The following is a 17,868-nucleotide window of genomic DNA, read 5'->3' as shown; positions in this document are numbered from 1 at the left end:
AAGCAGTGACTGATTCACAGCAACGTTTCCTGTAGGATGCAGTTTCCATTTTCTCCCCCCACACACACATACACACACACACACACAATCTTCCATTAATTATTCTGAATGCAGAGCGAACAATGAAGATAAATGCCCCATCTTATTTCTGCTAGTCTGCTTCATTAAACTAAACTTCCTCGCAGAGGAAGAACTCGCATTAAACTACTGTTCATTTTCTGCTGATTGCTTTCTCCGAGGAGCATGTCACGCAAAGTCATCAGAACCGCAGAAAATTTTATGTCAGATTAAAAGGACGTTTACGTCATTTCCCACAAGAATAAATCCAACAGTCTAAAACTTCAGTGTAAGCCAATGCCACCGTTACATATTTAATCAATAATAAAGGGAATAACAAGAAAAATATAATAAAATGGTAAATGGATTTTGGTACCTAAGAATGGGAGTTTAACTAAGTTTTTTGTTGTCTGTGGGGTATCTTTAATTGTTGCACGGCCCCGAGAATGGGTCAGTTTCTCAGCCAATTGAATGTTTGCGTTGGACTGGGGAGGCCTGGCTTGATGGATCCCTATTGCAGGAGTGCATTCCCAGTCTAGGGTTCAAAGGTCAATCCGGAATACAGTAGGCTGAGAGATGAGATTTGCTAAGCGGTGTGTCACAAAAAAGTCACCTTCCAACACCCACTGTCTGAATATATGACAAGTTCAAGACCCAATACCTACAGAGACTGAAAGTAAATTCACAAAGCAAAGACTTTATTTTATAATTTGAATGCAAGGATAAATACAACACTGGACAGATGCATGTCAGTGCATTCAGACAAATTCAAAAACACACACACACAAAGAGCTATACAGTAAAATGTGAGAATGATTGATTCAAGCAATAAAGCTTTCGAGATTTAAAAGAAGCACTGAATGCAACTTTGAAAAGTTGGCTGTGTTGCATGAATTTACTTCCCCACTAGGTCCCAACAGTTTACATTTTACAAGAAAAGCGTCAGAACCGAAAAGAACAGGATCTTCTCGTCAAACTAAATTAAGAAAACAGTGCGACTGCCTGGTATCTCAGGTCTGTAGATAATTAATTATCCCAAGGTGTCGAAAGACTGAAATTTTGGCTAGAAGAGAACTTGACTCAGTCCTGACCTGTGCTCCCAGTTGAAACGGCGAGCGGTCATCGGTGTTCCGACTTCTCAGGATACTCTACAGAAGCTTTATGATTTAAAAAAATATACATAGGCACAATGTGGACTAAACTGCCAGGATAGTATTCCGTTTAGTGCATCCACTGTACAACATTTATTGTAAAAAAATATATAATTAGTAGAAACACATTCACGAACAGCTATTGATTCTGAACATTCAAAAATAATGTGATGTATGTGAAACTCTTGGTTTCATACAGCACAACTTGCAAATAAAATACATTGATTTACAAAGCAATTCCTAAATGCTTAGCTGTCATACTACTACTACCTGCCGTGAAAGAGGATACTGAATATTGTGAATCATTTATAAGAAGGGTAGTAAGCTAATAGTGGATAATAGATGTGTATGCTTATGATTCATTTTTATGAATGTATTAAATTCTTTTTCTTTGAATACAGTATCAGAAATCACCGTTAGCGAAATGTACTGGACTGCAATAGCAGCCTGGTAGGGTACACCTCAAAACAGCGTTCAGAAGTAACTACTTGACATATGTCAACATGTGATAATAGTTTGGTATTCCAAGAAAATATCAAGATGTCTTTTGAAACGGTTACATTTTATGAGAAGCTATTGTTAGGAACGAACCAGAATTAGGCTATAAGAGTGGTGTCTATTTACAATAGCTAGGGAATAACAACGTATTTTTTCTTTGTTGACCAACCGCTCTTTCCATTTGCCTTACTTTACGCATTTCAGACCTCACCCTCTCCAAGAGTCAGTCCCGACAGAACACATACTCGGTATAGCTTGTCCAGATTTTGTCCTCGTTTGGGTCGTTGCTAGCATACGCACAAGTGCCCGTGGAGCTGCAAGCTACCATGTGAAACCCCACTTCGGTCAGCTTGTCAAATGCCTGCTCCAAAAAATTATACTTCAGGTAATAACGGGACGTGTACCGTTCCGGTGGTCTGTCCGGATCCCTGCTCTCGTTCAGGGTATCTCCGAACACTTCTTTGGCAAGAGACGTCTTCCCGCACACAGTGATCCTGGCTACCCGCCGAAATTTGGCATCGGTTTGAATATCTCTACCAATGGTATAGGAGCCCCTGTATCCTATTGTTATATAGCCAGATTTACGCGATTCCAGGGACGGAGAGCGCGTGTTGCTGCCGCTGACGGACGGCACCAGGCGAGTTGACTCCAGGCTGGACGCAGCGAGTCCACTGAGGACCGCAGCCTCCTCGGGGTCGCTCTGCGAGATCTCCTCGCAGATTAAATCCTCCTTACTCACTTTGGGGCTCAGGCGCTTGGAGAGGTCCTGCAGTTGGAAGAAATCGGCTTCCCGTTGCAGTCGGCACTTCTCGGGAAAGTAATCGGGCAGAACGAGGTTGAGGTCGCGCAGGTAGTCCAAGATGTAACGGAACAGAAAACCGTCCCTGTCCAAAAAGTATCGCCCTTTGCTGTCCCGAGCCAGCTCTTGGGGCGTTTTTTGGCTGAACATGGTCCACAAGAGGGACTCCGGGACTGCGATCAAAGTTGTGTGTCGAGTAACGTAAACCTGTCCCCCTACATTTAACTCGATTATTTCAGAAAAGGTGGATGATCTGGAACCTTCGCCGTTGGATATTCCACGCGCGGTGTCTGCCAAAGCCATTTCTGCGAAATCCCCGAGTCCCGGCGAAGTACAACAGCTAGCGAGCAAGTAAAAAGTACTGGACGCGCGTTTATTGGTTTGGTTATGTAGTCTGAACAGAGTGATGTAGGAGGAGAGAGCGGCAGACCGCTGATATGACTGATGTTAACTCTTTGCGCACACCATGGCAACGACAATATGCTGGCTAGCGTTTTCGTGATGGTTATCGTTATGAAATGAAGGGTAAGATTGCATCACATATTGCACACACACACACACACACACACACACACACACACACACACACACACACACACACGTATAGAAGGGTGTATGGAATATTGCTACACGTGTATTTATATCATTTAATTTGAGATGGAAATGTGGAAAAAGCAGACATATAGGCTTACATGAACTCATGTAAAGTGCACGTTTTGAAAAGGTTAAGATGCATAGTTAATAATATTATTATTTGTATTACTGCATTTTTGCAATGTCTGTACAGGTTGTTGGGATAAGTCTATTTGCGAATGCAAACCGCCGAGCAGTTGGTTCAATTACAGAAGTTGGCTAACGTTTCAGCAGATTCATAACCATTTATGTAAATCTTAGCAGGAAAGGAAATCCCGCTTATTAGACAATAAAATAAATAGCAGTAGAGACCGTAGAGACCTTTTGGAATTGCCTGACGCTTCGGAAAAGCAGAAAGGTTCCGCTGGAAACGAACGGGATCAAAGATCCCAGACTGGATGCGAGATGGCCTATTTGTTTTGGCTTCAGTCGCCTACTGTAATTTTCTCCAGATGTTGCTTCTGTGCAGTTTCCAACATGCCAATGACTTCCAGACAACAATCATCGTGTTTACGTTTTGTTTTTGTTCTGCTACTCTTAATTGGTGAAAACATTGCATGGAAAACAAAGTTGGCCTACAGCTTTAAGAAAAAACAGAACAAAACAAAAACAGCATATTACAATGTACATCGTGTCACTGTTTTTATTTTTACAAATAACTTAGTGGGAATGGTGTTTTTTCCAATTTGGGAACCAATGAAAGATCGTAAGTTTCTGGGGCCATATTTTTCTGTCCAAAAGGTCAATTCAGCTTCCGGGACACAAGCAAGGTTTGATTTTAACATCAAATAAAAAATGCCCAAAACTTTCGCGTGAACATATGACTTAAAAATGTTTTTTGGTCAGCAAATAAATCACTTGCATGTTCGGTGAATTAGTAGGAATGATTTTGCAGAACATACACGGCAGCTCCGGTTTTATTGTAGGGAAAGGGTGGGAGGGCGCCCTCGGGTGGCGATAAGGGGTAGGACACAATCAGACTTTTTTTTTGTCACTAACGCAAGGGAAGAAGTTCGCACACTGGGGAGAGCGGACAGTCTTTAGTTTCCGTCTGTACTGTAGAATACGAAATTGCATGATATCCGTGATATATAATGCTTGTGTAACATATGAAGGACCATTAATTCCTCTATTAGTGTCAGCATTGTAGTTTTCAGTCTTTCAGGAAAAGGGCACTTTTCAAAAATCTTTCAGATAAAATTAATTTCTGGCTCTTTAAGGTTTCACCCTACATGTCTTCCAGAGAGTTTTCCCGTGCCACCGTCACCTCTGGCTGGCTCTGTGGGGGTCTTTCGCCAGGGTAAGCAGTGGAGCACATTTTAATAAGATGTTTGCAAAATGAACTATATCGATAAAATCTGAGTGATTGGCGGAATTTACTGAGCACTGTCAAAGATAATATTCACCATATTCTTCAGCATTATACTTTCAGCAGACCTACCACCACTGCACATTTTTTTTAAATTTGGCATGTACTATTCTAGCGGGCCAAAGCCAACGAAATTTGGGCCAACATGGCTGGTTGCACAACTTAAAGACAGGAAATTTCACAAGCAATCATTTGCCAAGGCCTTTTTTTGGAAAGTAGTCTGCTAAAATAAACTCTGAAAGTATATGAAAACGTACACTTTATTGCCGTCTATATTCTGACATGCAACATTCCACACCATTACTCCAGTTACTGGAAACACTGCCCCAGTAAAGTCGTCACTGCAACGTGCTAAAGAATGCTGCCCACACCAGCACCTTTTCAGATAAGACGGGACACTCCTGGTTTAGAGGCACAGCTGTCGTTTCTGATTCATCAACACTGTTCAAGCAGCAACTGACCCCTCCTGGTTCTAGCTTTGCGTATCAGGATAGATTACCTTTTGCCGCTTTATTTATGTTAATTCAGTTTCAGTGCATGTATTTTCATTGTCCCGTGGTATGTTTTTTGTGAGATTAAGGATAGTTTAGATAATTAGGGACGTTCTAAAGACCTGCGGATATCAACAATGGTTGGCAAAGGGGCATTTTGGCAAGAAAATAACTCCAGAGGAAACTGTCCAAGAGGTTGTATGTGTGTATATTTATATATATATATATACATATCTTTATGCTGTTTTTGCAAAAATCATTTGAATAATATTGACACATCTCAGTCATTCAGAGAATTCAGTTCACCAGGGACACTGGGTCATTATACCTCGGCATTACTCATTTGCAGGAGCGATCCTAGCTGCGAGACGTCGGCCATCTTCTCAATGTTGTCGACGATACTGACAATACCTTCCGCAGCCTCTAGGGGCAGCACAGCCGAGGCATTGGCCGTGAACTTCTTGGTGAGGTCCTCCTGCGTGAGAGGCTTCCTCCAGTGGCCGTAGAAGGTGCTGCAGCGAGCCGTGTGGCTCTCCCCATTGGCCGTCTCCACCGTGACCTCACAGTACATGCTGTCGAAGCTGGAGCGATTGTCCGCGGGGTTTTCCAGCCGCACGGCGAGCAGCAGGTCCTTCAAGGCTTTCCGCTCCATCTGGCGGCTGCTGAAGGACTCCACGGTCACCAGGCCGTCGAGGAGGGCGGAGCAGGCGTTGAACTGGAAGGAGTGCCGGGCCTGGTGCTCGGTGGCAGGGAAGGGGCAGTTGATGTACCTGGACTCGGGCACCCTCAGCACCACCCTCCTCGCCTGGCCGAGGTCTGCGTCGGGGTTCCCGGACAAAATGGCCGCCCTCACCGAGGCGGCGGCGTCCGCCACCCAGTGCATCCCCAGGTGGGCCGGGAAACGCTTCACCGCCACGTCCTGCTCCTCCAGGACCCACCCGTAGGGGGCGCTGCCGCTGCTCCCGAGCGGCACCGGGGCGTAGTCCGGGTAGAAGACGCCAAACCCGGACTCCATGTCCAGGATGCCGCGGTTGCCTTGGAGACCCAGGAGGGCGAGCTGTGCGGCCTCCAGGCCCCGGCGCGCGGCGTTGCCCACGTGCAGCGGCTTGGTCTGGGTGGCGGCGTTGGCCATGGGCGCCCCGGCGGAGGAGGCCGCGATGCCTAGAGCTGCCACACACTGCCCGGGGCTCAGGCCCAGGAGCTTTGCGGACGCCGCGGCACTGCCCATGACCCCGGCCACAGAGGGGGGGTGGAACCTTAGACACACCAGCACGGGCGCGTTAAGCCACCAATCCGTTAATATGCTAGCATAGCTACTGATTACTGAGCCTAAAGCAGTGTATGCTAGCATAGCTACTAATTATTGAGCCTAAAGCAGCGTATGCTAGCATCGCAACTGATTACTTAGCCTAAAGCAGTGTATGCTAGCATAGCTACTGATTACTGAGCCTAAAGCAGCGTATACTAGCATCGCTACTGATTACTTAGCCTAAAGCAGCGTATGCTAGCATAGCTACTGATTACTAAGCCTAAAGCAGCGTATGCTAGCATAGCTACTGATTACTGAGCCTAAGCAGCGTATGCTAGCATCGCTACTGATTACTAAGCCTAAAGCAGTGGAAGCTAGCATAGCTACTGATTACTAAGCCTAAAGCAGCGTATGCTAGCATAGCTACTGATTACTGAGCCTAAAGCAGCGTATGCTAGCATCGCTACTGATTACTGAGCCTAAAGCAGTGTATGCTAGCATCGCTACTGATTACTAAGCCTAAAGCAGCGTATGCTAGCATAGCTACTGACTGCTAAGCCTAAAGCAGTGTATGCTAGCATAGCTAATGACTACTAAGCCTAAAGCAGTGTACGCTAGCATAACAACTGATTACTAAGCCTAAGGCAGTGTATGCTAGCATAGCTACTGATTACTAAGCCTAAAGCAGCATATGTTAGTATAGCTACTGATTATTAAGCCTAAAGCAGCGTATGCTAGCATAGCTACTAAGCCTAAAGCAGGGTATGCTATCATAGCTACTGATTACTAAGCCTAAAGCAGCATATGCTAGCATAGCTACTAAGGCTAAAGCAGTGTATGCTAGCACAGCTAATGACTACTAAGCCAGCCTAAACTGGCATAGCTATATGTTTGCATAGCTACTAACTACTAAACCCAATACTGTGCATGTTCTTTCGCACTCATTGAAACTATAATAATAATGATAGGAATAGTGGTCTTGGTTGTGGTATGCTTATGGATACCACATTCAAAACAAATTGGGGACTTTTTAGTTATGTATATTAAAGAAATATCATTGCTGGTTTTGTAACTAAACAGTAGTCCAGTTGACAAATCCCAACCCCTTCATACCTAGCAGCCACACCACCATGTACCCTTCTAGAGTAGGGTGTACCCAGTTAGTACTGAGAAAGCCAAGCTGTCGCCATTTGAGGTCAGCCAGCAGGGGGCCCTCTTCTATCGGGACAAAATGCAATACCTCCACACACTGATGGATGTAGCAGGGAGCAGAAGGTGAAATCCTTCAGATAAGAGATTATACCAAGTTCCTAATCACTGTGGTCATTGAAGACCGCAGATCTCATTTGTAAAGGGTGCAGGTGTTAATACCCGTGGCCTGGTGAAACCCTATCTGTGCATCTGATAATCACTGCCAAATCTGATCAGCTACATCTTGCGCTGCCCACCTGCTCGAAGCCCCTGGGTCACCACTGGGTTCTCTGATCGAATAAAGTCAAAACTGAAGTCCGGTTGCCAGGCCACATACCTCTTCGGAATGTTGCGGGCCTCCTCGGAGAACCTCATCAGGCGGCCCTGCACCTCCACGCCCACGTTGAAGGCCAGCAGCAGCTCCAGGCCGGACGGTTTTCTGGGCAGGGCCTCGGCCAGGGCCAGCAGGGGGGCCAGCACCGTGCCCGAGGGGTGAGTCGCCGGGTGCCAGGTGTCGTCAAAGTCCATGGAGTGCACCTGAGACCCGAGGGTGGAAAGGCCTCAGACACCTACCTCAAAATCTCTCACAAAAAACCGGAACTTAACACTCGAGCACCTGCACCACACAGACCACCACGGCCCTGGTGTGGTCACACGACTGTGGGTAGCCTGTTGCTAAGGGCCGAGGGTACTAAGGCACATGATTGGGATGGGAAGGTTGGTGGTTCAAGCTCAGGGCAGCTGTTCGGGCCTTCAGCAACCCACATTGCTTAGTCTAATCAAATAGCGTTGGATTAAAGTGTCAGCCAAATAAACAAATCTAACTGTAGACATGTGGGGGTGTACATCATGAAACAGAAGCAGGAGTCCCAAGTTAGCTGGAGGAGTTCACAGAGTAAAAAGTTGTGGGAACCCATCTGATCTTGGCCCTTCAAGATGAAAAGTGCCCGTGTACAGCAATTAAGATCCCAATGAATCATGGCTAAAGATTATTCACAGACAATAATTATGAGAATTCACAAGAAAATGATTTATACATGAATGAGATGAGATGAGATGTTCAACATGATCATTACTGTGGTAAATCTGTCGGTTGTCCCTAAATTATTACCCCCAATCAGTTCTGCCTGCGATAACATTAGAATGAGTATTTGACGGGTGTCTTACTGCAATTCCATTGACAAAGGAAGCATACTGTGGTGGGAGAGAGAGGCCAGGCCTTCCCCAGACACGGCTGTTCTCTAAGGCCCGGTATCTCTGCAGGAGAACACACATCTCAGTGACTGTCTAAAAGAGTTTGTTCAGCCAACAGACAGTGAGTTCATTCTGAAAAGACCATCCATTTAAGATAAGCAACTTCAGAAGTTCACAAATGATTCAGAACAAAAAATGACTGCGCTCTGCAACAGCACATGTACATATTCGTGATTAATTGTCTGTGCTGACGAAGCAATCCTGTTTACACAACCTCCTACTCGATGTCTGGTCCAGGTTCCTACTTTTGGTCGGATCCTCCCCTCCCAAAGAGCCAGCTTTCGTTTTGTGCTTGACCCCACAACGGTACTGCATGTGATATCATGTGATATTTTATATTTTACCATAATGTACTTTAGATACCTTTCAATATGAAAAATATGAAAAATTCTACATGTCCTGGAGCATCTGTTAAGATAGACATAATGAACACCAGTACGTACCAAGATGTTTCAATAACAAAACACTGCACCTACCCTCTCTCAATGAGCTTACTTTTTAAATTTTGAATGCAATTTACTTATGATTATCTGCTTATATAAGTACACATATCATATCATGAAATATTAAGTGTTTATAGACAAGTTTATACAGTTTAAAGCATTTTTAATCATGAAAAAAGTGGTTTAAGCAAGTGGTTTTAATGTTGTGGCTGATCTGTGTAGTTTTTTCACACCGTACTTTAGATCCAGCATGCATTATTTCAGATTTACAGTGCGTTTTTTTAGATTTACAGTGTGGTATTTCAGATTTACAGTACGGCTTTTCAGATTCACAGTGTGGCATTTCAGATTTACAGTGCGGTACTGTAGATTTACCTTGCTGTACTGCAGGGCCGTGTTAAACACCGGCGTCGTGGTTCCCAGCAGTCCGACTCCCAGGGTGTCCAGCACCATCCTCTTGCTCCTGCGGACCACCGTGTCCGTCAGGTCGGCGGCGCTCAGACCCGAAATGGCCGCCCCGAAGCTCTCCGTGACACCCTGTGAAGCCAGAGCAGGTCACACTGAGTGAGTCATCGCCATCAGCCACCACCCTAATGCGCGAGAGCGCTGCAGCTGACTCTACAAACGGAAATGTACAGCAAACGATTAAGTTCTATTCTGCCCAGCTGACCGTACTGGCCCCACATAATATTCTCAGCTCCAGGAAATAGTCAGCTATGTATATTATGAAGCTTGAAAATCCAAACAAATTAACTTCAGGCAGATTGCCCCGGTATCCAGAGCATCTTCTACAAGTCGGTTATTTTCCATAAGTTTAATTCCATACTTGCCCACATACATAATCTAGCAGGGCACCGTTATTTACCAAAGACATTGCGAATAAATATGCTACCAAATGGAGAATACCTTGCGGATCATCGTCAATGGTCCTTGTCAGTCTCAGTGATGTGATGGCTCATTTATAACCCTGAAAGGCAAACTTCAAACCACAGGCTTCCCAAAAACACCCCACACTGAAGGAAACTCACAAGTTTCACAATAGCCAGCACTGAAGCACATAAAAATCCCCAGGGAACCCAGTCAAGGCATCATCTTAAACCGCAAATAAGTGGTGGGCACTATAGTGACCAAGATTAGGTCTTCAGTATTAGATGGCATATTAGAAAGAACATAATTTTGGATGGATCACAAATACATTTTTCAATTTTTGTGGATTTTCTTATCTGTCTTTACTGACAATTATAGCATAGATGTTAGACTCTTTTGATAATGTATAATGTTGGCGAGTCAATTTTGTATCCATTTCTTTTGCTTAAAAGATTAACTGCTGTATACACGCATTGGTTCAGCATAATGTATATTCAGCGGTCTTGAAAAATTATGATACTCGGTTATGGGTCTCAAGATGGATTGTTACACTCACTTCAGTTTTTAACAGTTGAACACAATGATTATGGAGATTCCATAGACAATCCAGCAGGTTATTCATTACCTGAAATTTGCTCACGTTTTTTCACGTTTGGTTTTCCAGGAACAGAAAATTACACCCATCTCTTGTCCTTTTGCGAAAGTGGTTTCTCACAATTTCTTCACATCGCCATCTCCGTTTCAAGTTTTATTCATTGTCTTTGGTTTTCAACAACCTCATCCTATAGCCAGGTGCAACCCCAAAACTCCTCCCCAACATCAAAACACAATAGCATTTCTAATGCAATGTTACTAAGTAAAACGCCATTCTTGCATATCCAATGCATTGCATTCTTGTATGAAAATTGTATTCTGCTGAATCAATCAGTTGTGGAAGCAAAAGAGATTATTGGTTGCTATTTTGCAACCATCTGAATTCAGGCCACAGAAAGATGCCTGGAACTGTGTTTTGAAATGCAACAGGTCTGTACAAAGGGTACCATATTCTGGTAAGAACAACCAGAATGAAACCATGGAAACAGCCACAGAGGGGAAGCTACTAATTTTTGCGCAACTTCAGTTATTTTCAAAATCACGCAAAAACAGAACTAGCCTTCAAAACTGCAGAAACTGCAAAATGCACACTTCCAAAATTCCATGAGTAATATTCTTAAATTACTAATATTCTCATAGAACATATACATTTCCCATGTCTCATTCCTGTGTGCAGATATGTCATGCAGCCGATTACCTAATGGGGTCGGTTTTTGACTCGGAGAAAGATGTCGTTTGCCGTTGAAATGTCAGTCTCCCCCCCGTGAGCCCAGTGCGCTCCACCGTCTCTTTTTTCCGGGCTAGTCCCTGTGAAGTTCTCCAGGAAGGAGTCTCATACACTGTATTACATAGTGGAGTGATTAATGATAAATAAGAATGACCGCACACATGCAAACAATGTTGAAGTTCACAGCATTCACTAAACATGGCTGTAAAGAGATCGCACAAGCAAACAGGACGCCTTGCCATAGTGATCATGTGTGTTTATTTATTTATACATGATAAACGGTTCCTTATTGCCATGGTGTGAGCGCTTGGGGCGTTTGTCTTCTTCCGCGAACTCTACGCGAGTTTGAGCACGTCCTGCACCATGGCCCCGATGCCGTCGAAGATCTCGTGGAGCGGCGCTTCACACATGAAGGCGCAGGTGGTGACGATCTTGTTCTTCTGGTCCACGTGCGTCTCGCTGACGTTCTTGCAGACGTGTTTGCAGCCCAGCTGAGCGATGGCCTCAGCCGTCCCCGGGACATCAGGAGCCCTGCAAGCCCAGCGGCGAGCGGTGAGAACTGCCCCACACTTTTACCCCACAATCATGGACCTGGTGAGAACTGCCCCACACTTTTACCCCACAATCATGGACCTGGTGAGAACTGCCCCACACTTTTACCCCACAATCATGGACCTGGTGAGAACTGCCCCACACTTTTACCCCACAATCATGGACCTGGTGAGAGCTGCCCCACACTTTTACCCCACAATCATGGACCTGGTGAGAACTGCCCCACACTTTTACCCCACAATCATGGACCTGGTAAGAACTGCCCCACACTTTTACCCAACAGTCATGGACCTCATGAGAACTGCCCCACACTTTTACCCCACAATCATGGACCTGGTGAGAACTGCCCCACACTTTTACCCCACAATCATGGACCTTGTGAGAACTGCCCCACACTTTTACCCCACAATCATGGACCTGGTGAGAACTGCCCCACACATTTACCCCAGTCACGGACCTGATGAGAACTGCCCCACACTTTTACCCAACAGTCATGGGCCTGGTAAGAACTGCCCCACACTTTTACCCCACAGTCATGGACCTGTTGAGAACTGCCGCACACTTTTACCCAACAGTCATGGACCTCATGAGAACTGCCCCACACATTTACCCCACAATCATGGACCTGGAGAGAACTGCCCCACAGTCACGGACCTGGTGACTACTGCCCCACACTTTTACCCCACAGTTATGGAGCTGATGCTTTTTATCCTAAGCACCTTCGAATACATAATGGTCACTAAAGTGCACACCACTTAATAACATTTTACACTTAGATATGTTGAAAATGACGCCTTGCCTTGTTCCCTGAGAATTTGTATTTGGTTCAGCGGTCCTCATAGTGAAACCCGTCAGCTTCCTTTATCAACACACAGTTGATTTCCCGTGGGAAATGTAGAGTTAAGAGCCCAACAGCTGCATTGGGGATTGAACCACCAACCATCCAGGTCACAGTCATGTACTTTAGCCACTAGGCTTACAGGCTCTGGCAGAGACGCAGAATGAGCCACAAAGCCTTTTACAGCACTCGCACATTACTGCACAGGCACAGGGGCCTAGAGGACTGGACTGAAAGAGTCAGAACCGTGGTGCTGATTGTGGCTTTAGGGAAACGGGCTGCACTCTACGCCCGTGCGTGTGAGCAGGAGAAATGTCCTACACTTGTACAGATGTACAGAGAAACGGATCATTTCAAACAGGGTTTTTTTTGCCGGACATCGTCACCAACAGTCCCAGGCCATTAGCGTATCTTCTGTACAAAGAGCGAGATTATTATCCCACAGTAACGCGGTGAAATGGGCTCTCTGCCTGCGAGGCCGGGAGCCTTCAGCTTAAAACGCTACCGCTGGTTACAGCCTTCGGTCCGCAAACCGTTTAAAGTAGCCAGGAGCAGGACGCTAATAATGTAATACCGATCTGGACAATGTTTGTTAAACCGAATTATTTCATCCGTCTTAAAATGAAACGATTCAGCTGAACAGACGTCGTCCCGTTCAGTACTAAAGCCAGAGTGGGCCACTGGCATAAGCAGTCAATGCAGTCACTTACAGCCACAACCAGGGGAGAAGATGAGATTAGATACAATTATATATACCCATGGGGTAATGTTGTCCTCTGCATTTGAGCCACCCTAGTTACTCAGGAGCGGTGGGCAGCCATAGTGCAGCGCCCAGGGACCAACTCCAGTTCTGAAGCCAGAGCCTTGGTCAAGGGCAACGGCAGGAGCACACCTAACCTGACATGTACATCTTTGTGTGTGGGAGGAAACCAGAGTACCTGGAGTAAACCCACGCGAATACGGGGAGAACATGCACACAGAGAGTTTGATCATGAGCTGGCTGGGATTCGAACCCAGAACCTCCTTCTTGCGTGCAAGAAGGGCAAAGTGCCTGTAGCAGAGCAGAGGACTGCGCCACCGTGGTGCCCACATAAGCGGTAGGCAAGCATCCATGCAGGCAGGAATATTTCAATTTGCAGCAAACAATGTCATAAGGAATTGTAGTACAGTGGTCTCCAACCCTGGTCCTGGAGAGCAACTGGGTCTGCTGGTTTTTGTTTTCACCTTAAAATCAGCACCCTGCTGATTTAACTGTGTTATGAACTGCTATCATTGATTAATTAAGTGCAGAGGAACAACAAACACCAGCAGACCCAGTAGCTGTCCAGGACCAGGGTCGGAGACCACGGCTCTGGGGTAACGGGCGCTCCAGCGGACGACCCCGCGTTACCTGGCGTCGGCGTCGTGACCCACGGTGACCTCGCAGCCCGGGAAGACCTTGGCGGCCAGGACGGGGGAGATGCAGCAGAGGCCCACGGGCTTCCCCGCGCCGTGGAAGGCCTGCAAGGCGGCCTTCACCTGCTCGTTCACCGAGCAGTCCTTCCCCTGCACCGCCCACGTGCACAGGTTCTTCGCCACGCCGAACCCGCCTGTCGAAATCAGCACGACGATTACCGACCGAGGACCAGGAACATCCACAATTTCACTGGTTTCAACACTGTATGGTTTGTATGTTACAATGTATATTTTTAACAATGCACGTTAAACCAGTTTGCCAAGAGTTCACAACTTATCAGATAATCAGAATTAATTTGTCCCAGCAACACAAGTGTTGGCAGCCTGTAGGCTAGGGGCTAAAGTACATGACTGAGACCCGGAAGGTTGTTGGCTCAAGCCCCATTGTAGCCACGATAAGATACATACAGCTGTTTGGACCTTGAGCAAGGCCCATAACCCCACATTGCTCCAGGGGGGGGATTGTCCCATTCCTAGTCTCTGAGTCGCTTTGGATAAAAGCATTAGATAAATAATAGATTATTATATAATGCTATAAATGAGAGTGCACACCGGGGAATATGACGGCGTCCAGCTCCTTCACGTCCAGCTGGGACAGGTCCTGGATCTTTCCGCGGGCGAGCCGTGCGCTCTCCACCAGCACGTTTCTCTTCTCCTCCGTCGGAGCTCCCTTCAGATGATCTACAACGTGCATCTGCTCGATGTTCGGCGCAAACATTTTCACCTGCGGGAAAGCGAGGTTTTCGGACTGCGTTCTTCAGAACCACACAAAAGCCTTCGTGCACGGACTGTCCCTACTTAGGTGAGGGGAAATAACTAGTTTTCAACGTTAAGATTTTAGTTACACATTTTTAAAAGTAAATTGTGAAGCAAAAGGGAACGTTCCTCAGCGGTTAGTCAACAAATGCATCTTAATGATTTATTATAGACTGTATTGTGGATGTCAGGACAGGAGCAGTGGTTATATTTAGCAGTTAGCTTTTTTTCTATGACCCCAGTCACCCCACCGCTAAAACCAGCGCAAGTTTCCGTTAAAATTAAAGACTTACAGTTGCACCGCCTCGACTTAGATGCACCAGCACAGCCGACGTTTCGTGGATTTCACTCCCGTCAAAAACTCCACAACCTGCCAAAACAACCGCTACACGTTTGCCCATTTTAATCAAAGTTTACAGCGTGAAGTTAAGCAGAAGTTAATTAAGCAGTGGCTGCTGTCAGTGAACTTGAATTCAATCACCACAGACAGGAAAAGGGAGGAAATGTGATCGCTAGATTATTTAGTGCGTAGCAAACTTTAGGTCGCCCTCTTGCGGATGTGTACTGTATGTATATATTACTGAATTTCAGGTCTGGGTTATCCTTTCTTTCTTATTTTTACTCAATTTTTTATCAGGGGTTTGTATTCACCCCAACATCCGCCTGTTGAGTTGGTCTCTTCGAAACAGTTTTACTACCTTGTGTTTTACCGAGTTATTTTCCGTATACCAATATACCAAGTCCGTTATATTTATATTGCATTACATTCATTAAACCGACGCCCTTGTCCAGAGCGACTAACAACGTAGAAAAACATTATTTACATGACCAATTGTTCCAGACCTAGCCAAAAACACTCCCAGACCAAAGAGGAGCTAGCCTATATATAATGAAGCATCACCAAACACAACCGCAATTTATCGGCTATGCCAACCAAGTCGCAAAATGTAAATCCTGAATAGGCTACGTATAAAGATTAAATCATTAACAAGCCCTGAAAAAGAAAAGAAAAAAAACTACTGCAAAAAGAAGGACAGACAAGAGGTGGGGACGACTACAGCAACGACCATCATTATCATCGTCACCATCATTACCAACACCGCCAAAATCATAAATGGTAAAATGGTAAATGGCAGGCATTTATATAGCGCCTTTATCCAAAGCGCTGTACAACCGATGCTTCTCCATTCACCCATTCATACACACATTCACACACCGTCGGCGATTGGCTGCCATGCAAGGCCCCGACCAGCTCGTCAGGAGCATTTGGGGGTTAGGTGTCTTGCTCAGGGACACTTCGACACTGCCTGGGCGGGGGATCGAACCGGCAACCCTCCGACTGCCAGACGACTGCTCTTACTGCTTGAGCCATGTAAAACTTCCGTTGTTATAAGACCTCTCAATGTCATCTCAGAGCTCATACAACAAACAACCGTTCTGCTGTCCTGAGAACTGAATGAACCCTATAAAGTAACGTTTATTTGGCAATGCTGTTGTAGTGTGGTAAGATACATTTTCTTTTCTGAGAAAAAGGCCTCCAAGTTGCTCCAAGTGTTTGCAACAAAAACGAGAGGCTTGTGTAAAATGTCATAAAGGCCACGAGTGATCATTATAAAAATGTTTAGAATCTGGTTGCTTTTCCCTCACCATTCACCGTTCTTTTGACAAAAGCATTCGCCCACACTTTGTCTTGTCATCATGATATGACCATAAGACATGACATTTATTGACACTCAATCTAGAATATTACATATTAATATTAAAATGTTAATTTAATTAAACATATCTTTATTCACAATACATTCAACAAATCCTATTCACATATACATCATCTTTTACATTTTTATGCCCCCCACCCCAATCAGATCCCTCAGATATTCCATGGGTAAAAGATCAAATACCACCTTATGCCAATCTAAAAGCAATGGTGGTTTACATGACTTCTTTTTAGTCAATTTTAACAATATGCATTTACGTGCAGCATAAGTTAATACATTCAGTTCAATACATTTGTCCGTAAACCCCCTTCATTTGTGGGTATGGAATACCTAACAGGAGACATACTGAATTGAAATCCAATTCTTCACTGAACACCAAATTTAACTTTAAGATTACTTTCGCCCAGAAATTCTGGATATGTGCACAGGTCCATATAGAATGTATAAAGCTACCAACCTCCTTAGTACACTTAATGCTATGCCGAATATTCTAAAATGTAAAGGCCTACCATGGTAGAGTTTCATGTTTCAAGCGGACTTCGTGTAAGTAGTCACACATGCTCTTCGTTAAAAAAAATGGTCGGATTTGAGTGTGGCTGTTGGGACTAATAGTAAACAAGCAACGGGTCATCGTATATTTGTTAATAAAACTTGTACCCAGGACAACTACATAGCTCACATTTACGGTACAGCAATACATGTTCCATTTGCACATCGCTGAATGGTGACAGAGTTAAAAGCAGACCCTACAACCCGTAGCGTTATATCAACAGGAACAGAATTACAATAATAATAATTTCTAACGGAGGATTGACTTGTCTATGTGGGAATGGGAGAATTTGTTTGCCACCTGACACGTCTTAATGATGCGTTACTGGCTGTGCATTAGTAGCTTTAATGATATCAGGACAGGCATTTTAAACTAAATCTAATTTTACCGATTTTGTTGCACAAGACCCACAATGTAGGCTAGCGAAACGTACTCATTATGGATAGGAGGCGTCATTGTGCTGAGCAAGCACACAGATAAATATTTGGATTCCAAAACATTTGAAACAGAGTATATGTAGCTACATTCTCGTTGAACTTGCCATTTAGTTTTTTCTTCAAATTAATATATTAACTTCAAATGTTGTTTTTCAAACCTTAAAGTTGGACTAACTGCGAAATATTTCCAGTGGTGCGGTCATTCATTTTAGCTAAGTGTCATCTGATTTTATGTCACC

The 17,868-nt window shown here is 44.9% G+C and overlaps 3 protein-coding genes across 3 annotated transcripts; all 3 read right to left on the bottom strand.

Annotated features, from left to right (window-relative positions):
• Positions 1 to 738: 738 nt before the first annotated feature.
• On the bottom strand, positions 739 to 2,999 carry kctd12.1 (potassium channel tetramerisation domain containing 12.1). The gene has a single exon (XM_061226539.1). It carries the CDS (start codon positions 2,806 to 2,808, stop codon positions 1,930 to 1,932), a length of 879 nt encoding a protein of 292 aa, XP_061082523.1. The 5' UTR covers positions 2,809 to 2,999; the 3' UTR covers positions 739 to 1,929.
• A 139-nt stretch (positions 3,000 to 3,138) lies between these two features.
• acod1 (aconitate decarboxylase 1) lies at positions 3,139 to 10,096 on the bottom strand. Its single transcript, XM_061226540.1, has 6 exons — positions 10,042 to 10,096; positions 9,511 to 9,672; positions 8,606 to 8,695; positions 7,721 to 7,975; positions 7,117 to 7,130; positions 3,139 to 6,254 (listed from the first exon to the last, which is right to left on the bottom strand). The coding sequence occupies exons 1-6, from the start codon at positions 10,051 to 10,053 to the stop codon at positions 5,321 to 5,323; spliced, it is 1,467 nt and encodes a 488-aa protein (XP_061082524.1). The 5' UTR covers positions 10,054 to 10,096; the 3' UTR covers positions 3,139 to 5,320.
• A 1,466-nt stretch (positions 10,097 to 11,562) lies between these two features.
• zgc:162944 (uncharacterized protein LOC569993 homolog) lies at positions 11,563 to 15,440 on the bottom strand. Its single transcript, XM_061225786.1, has 4 exons — positions 15,218 to 15,440; positions 14,721 to 14,892; positions 14,104 to 14,302; positions 11,563 to 11,854 (listed from the first exon to the last, which is right to left on the bottom strand). Exons 1-4 carry the CDS (start codon positions 15,323 to 15,325, stop codon positions 11,659 to 11,661), a joined length of 675 nt encoding a protein of 224 aa, XP_061081770.1. The 5' UTR covers positions 15,326 to 15,440; the 3' UTR covers positions 11,563 to 11,658.
• Positions 15,441 to 17,868: the final 2,428 nt, after the last annotated feature.

This window comes from Conger conger, chromosome 17, assembly GCF_963514075.1.
Source record: "Conger conger chromosome 17, fConCon1.1, whole genome shotgun sequence".
Lineage (NCBI taxonomy): Eukaryota > Metazoa > Chordata > Actinopteri > Anguilliformes > Congridae > Conger > Conger conger.
Note: the sequence above shows the minus strand (reverse complement) of the source record. Positions and strands in the feature narration are given on the sequence as shown.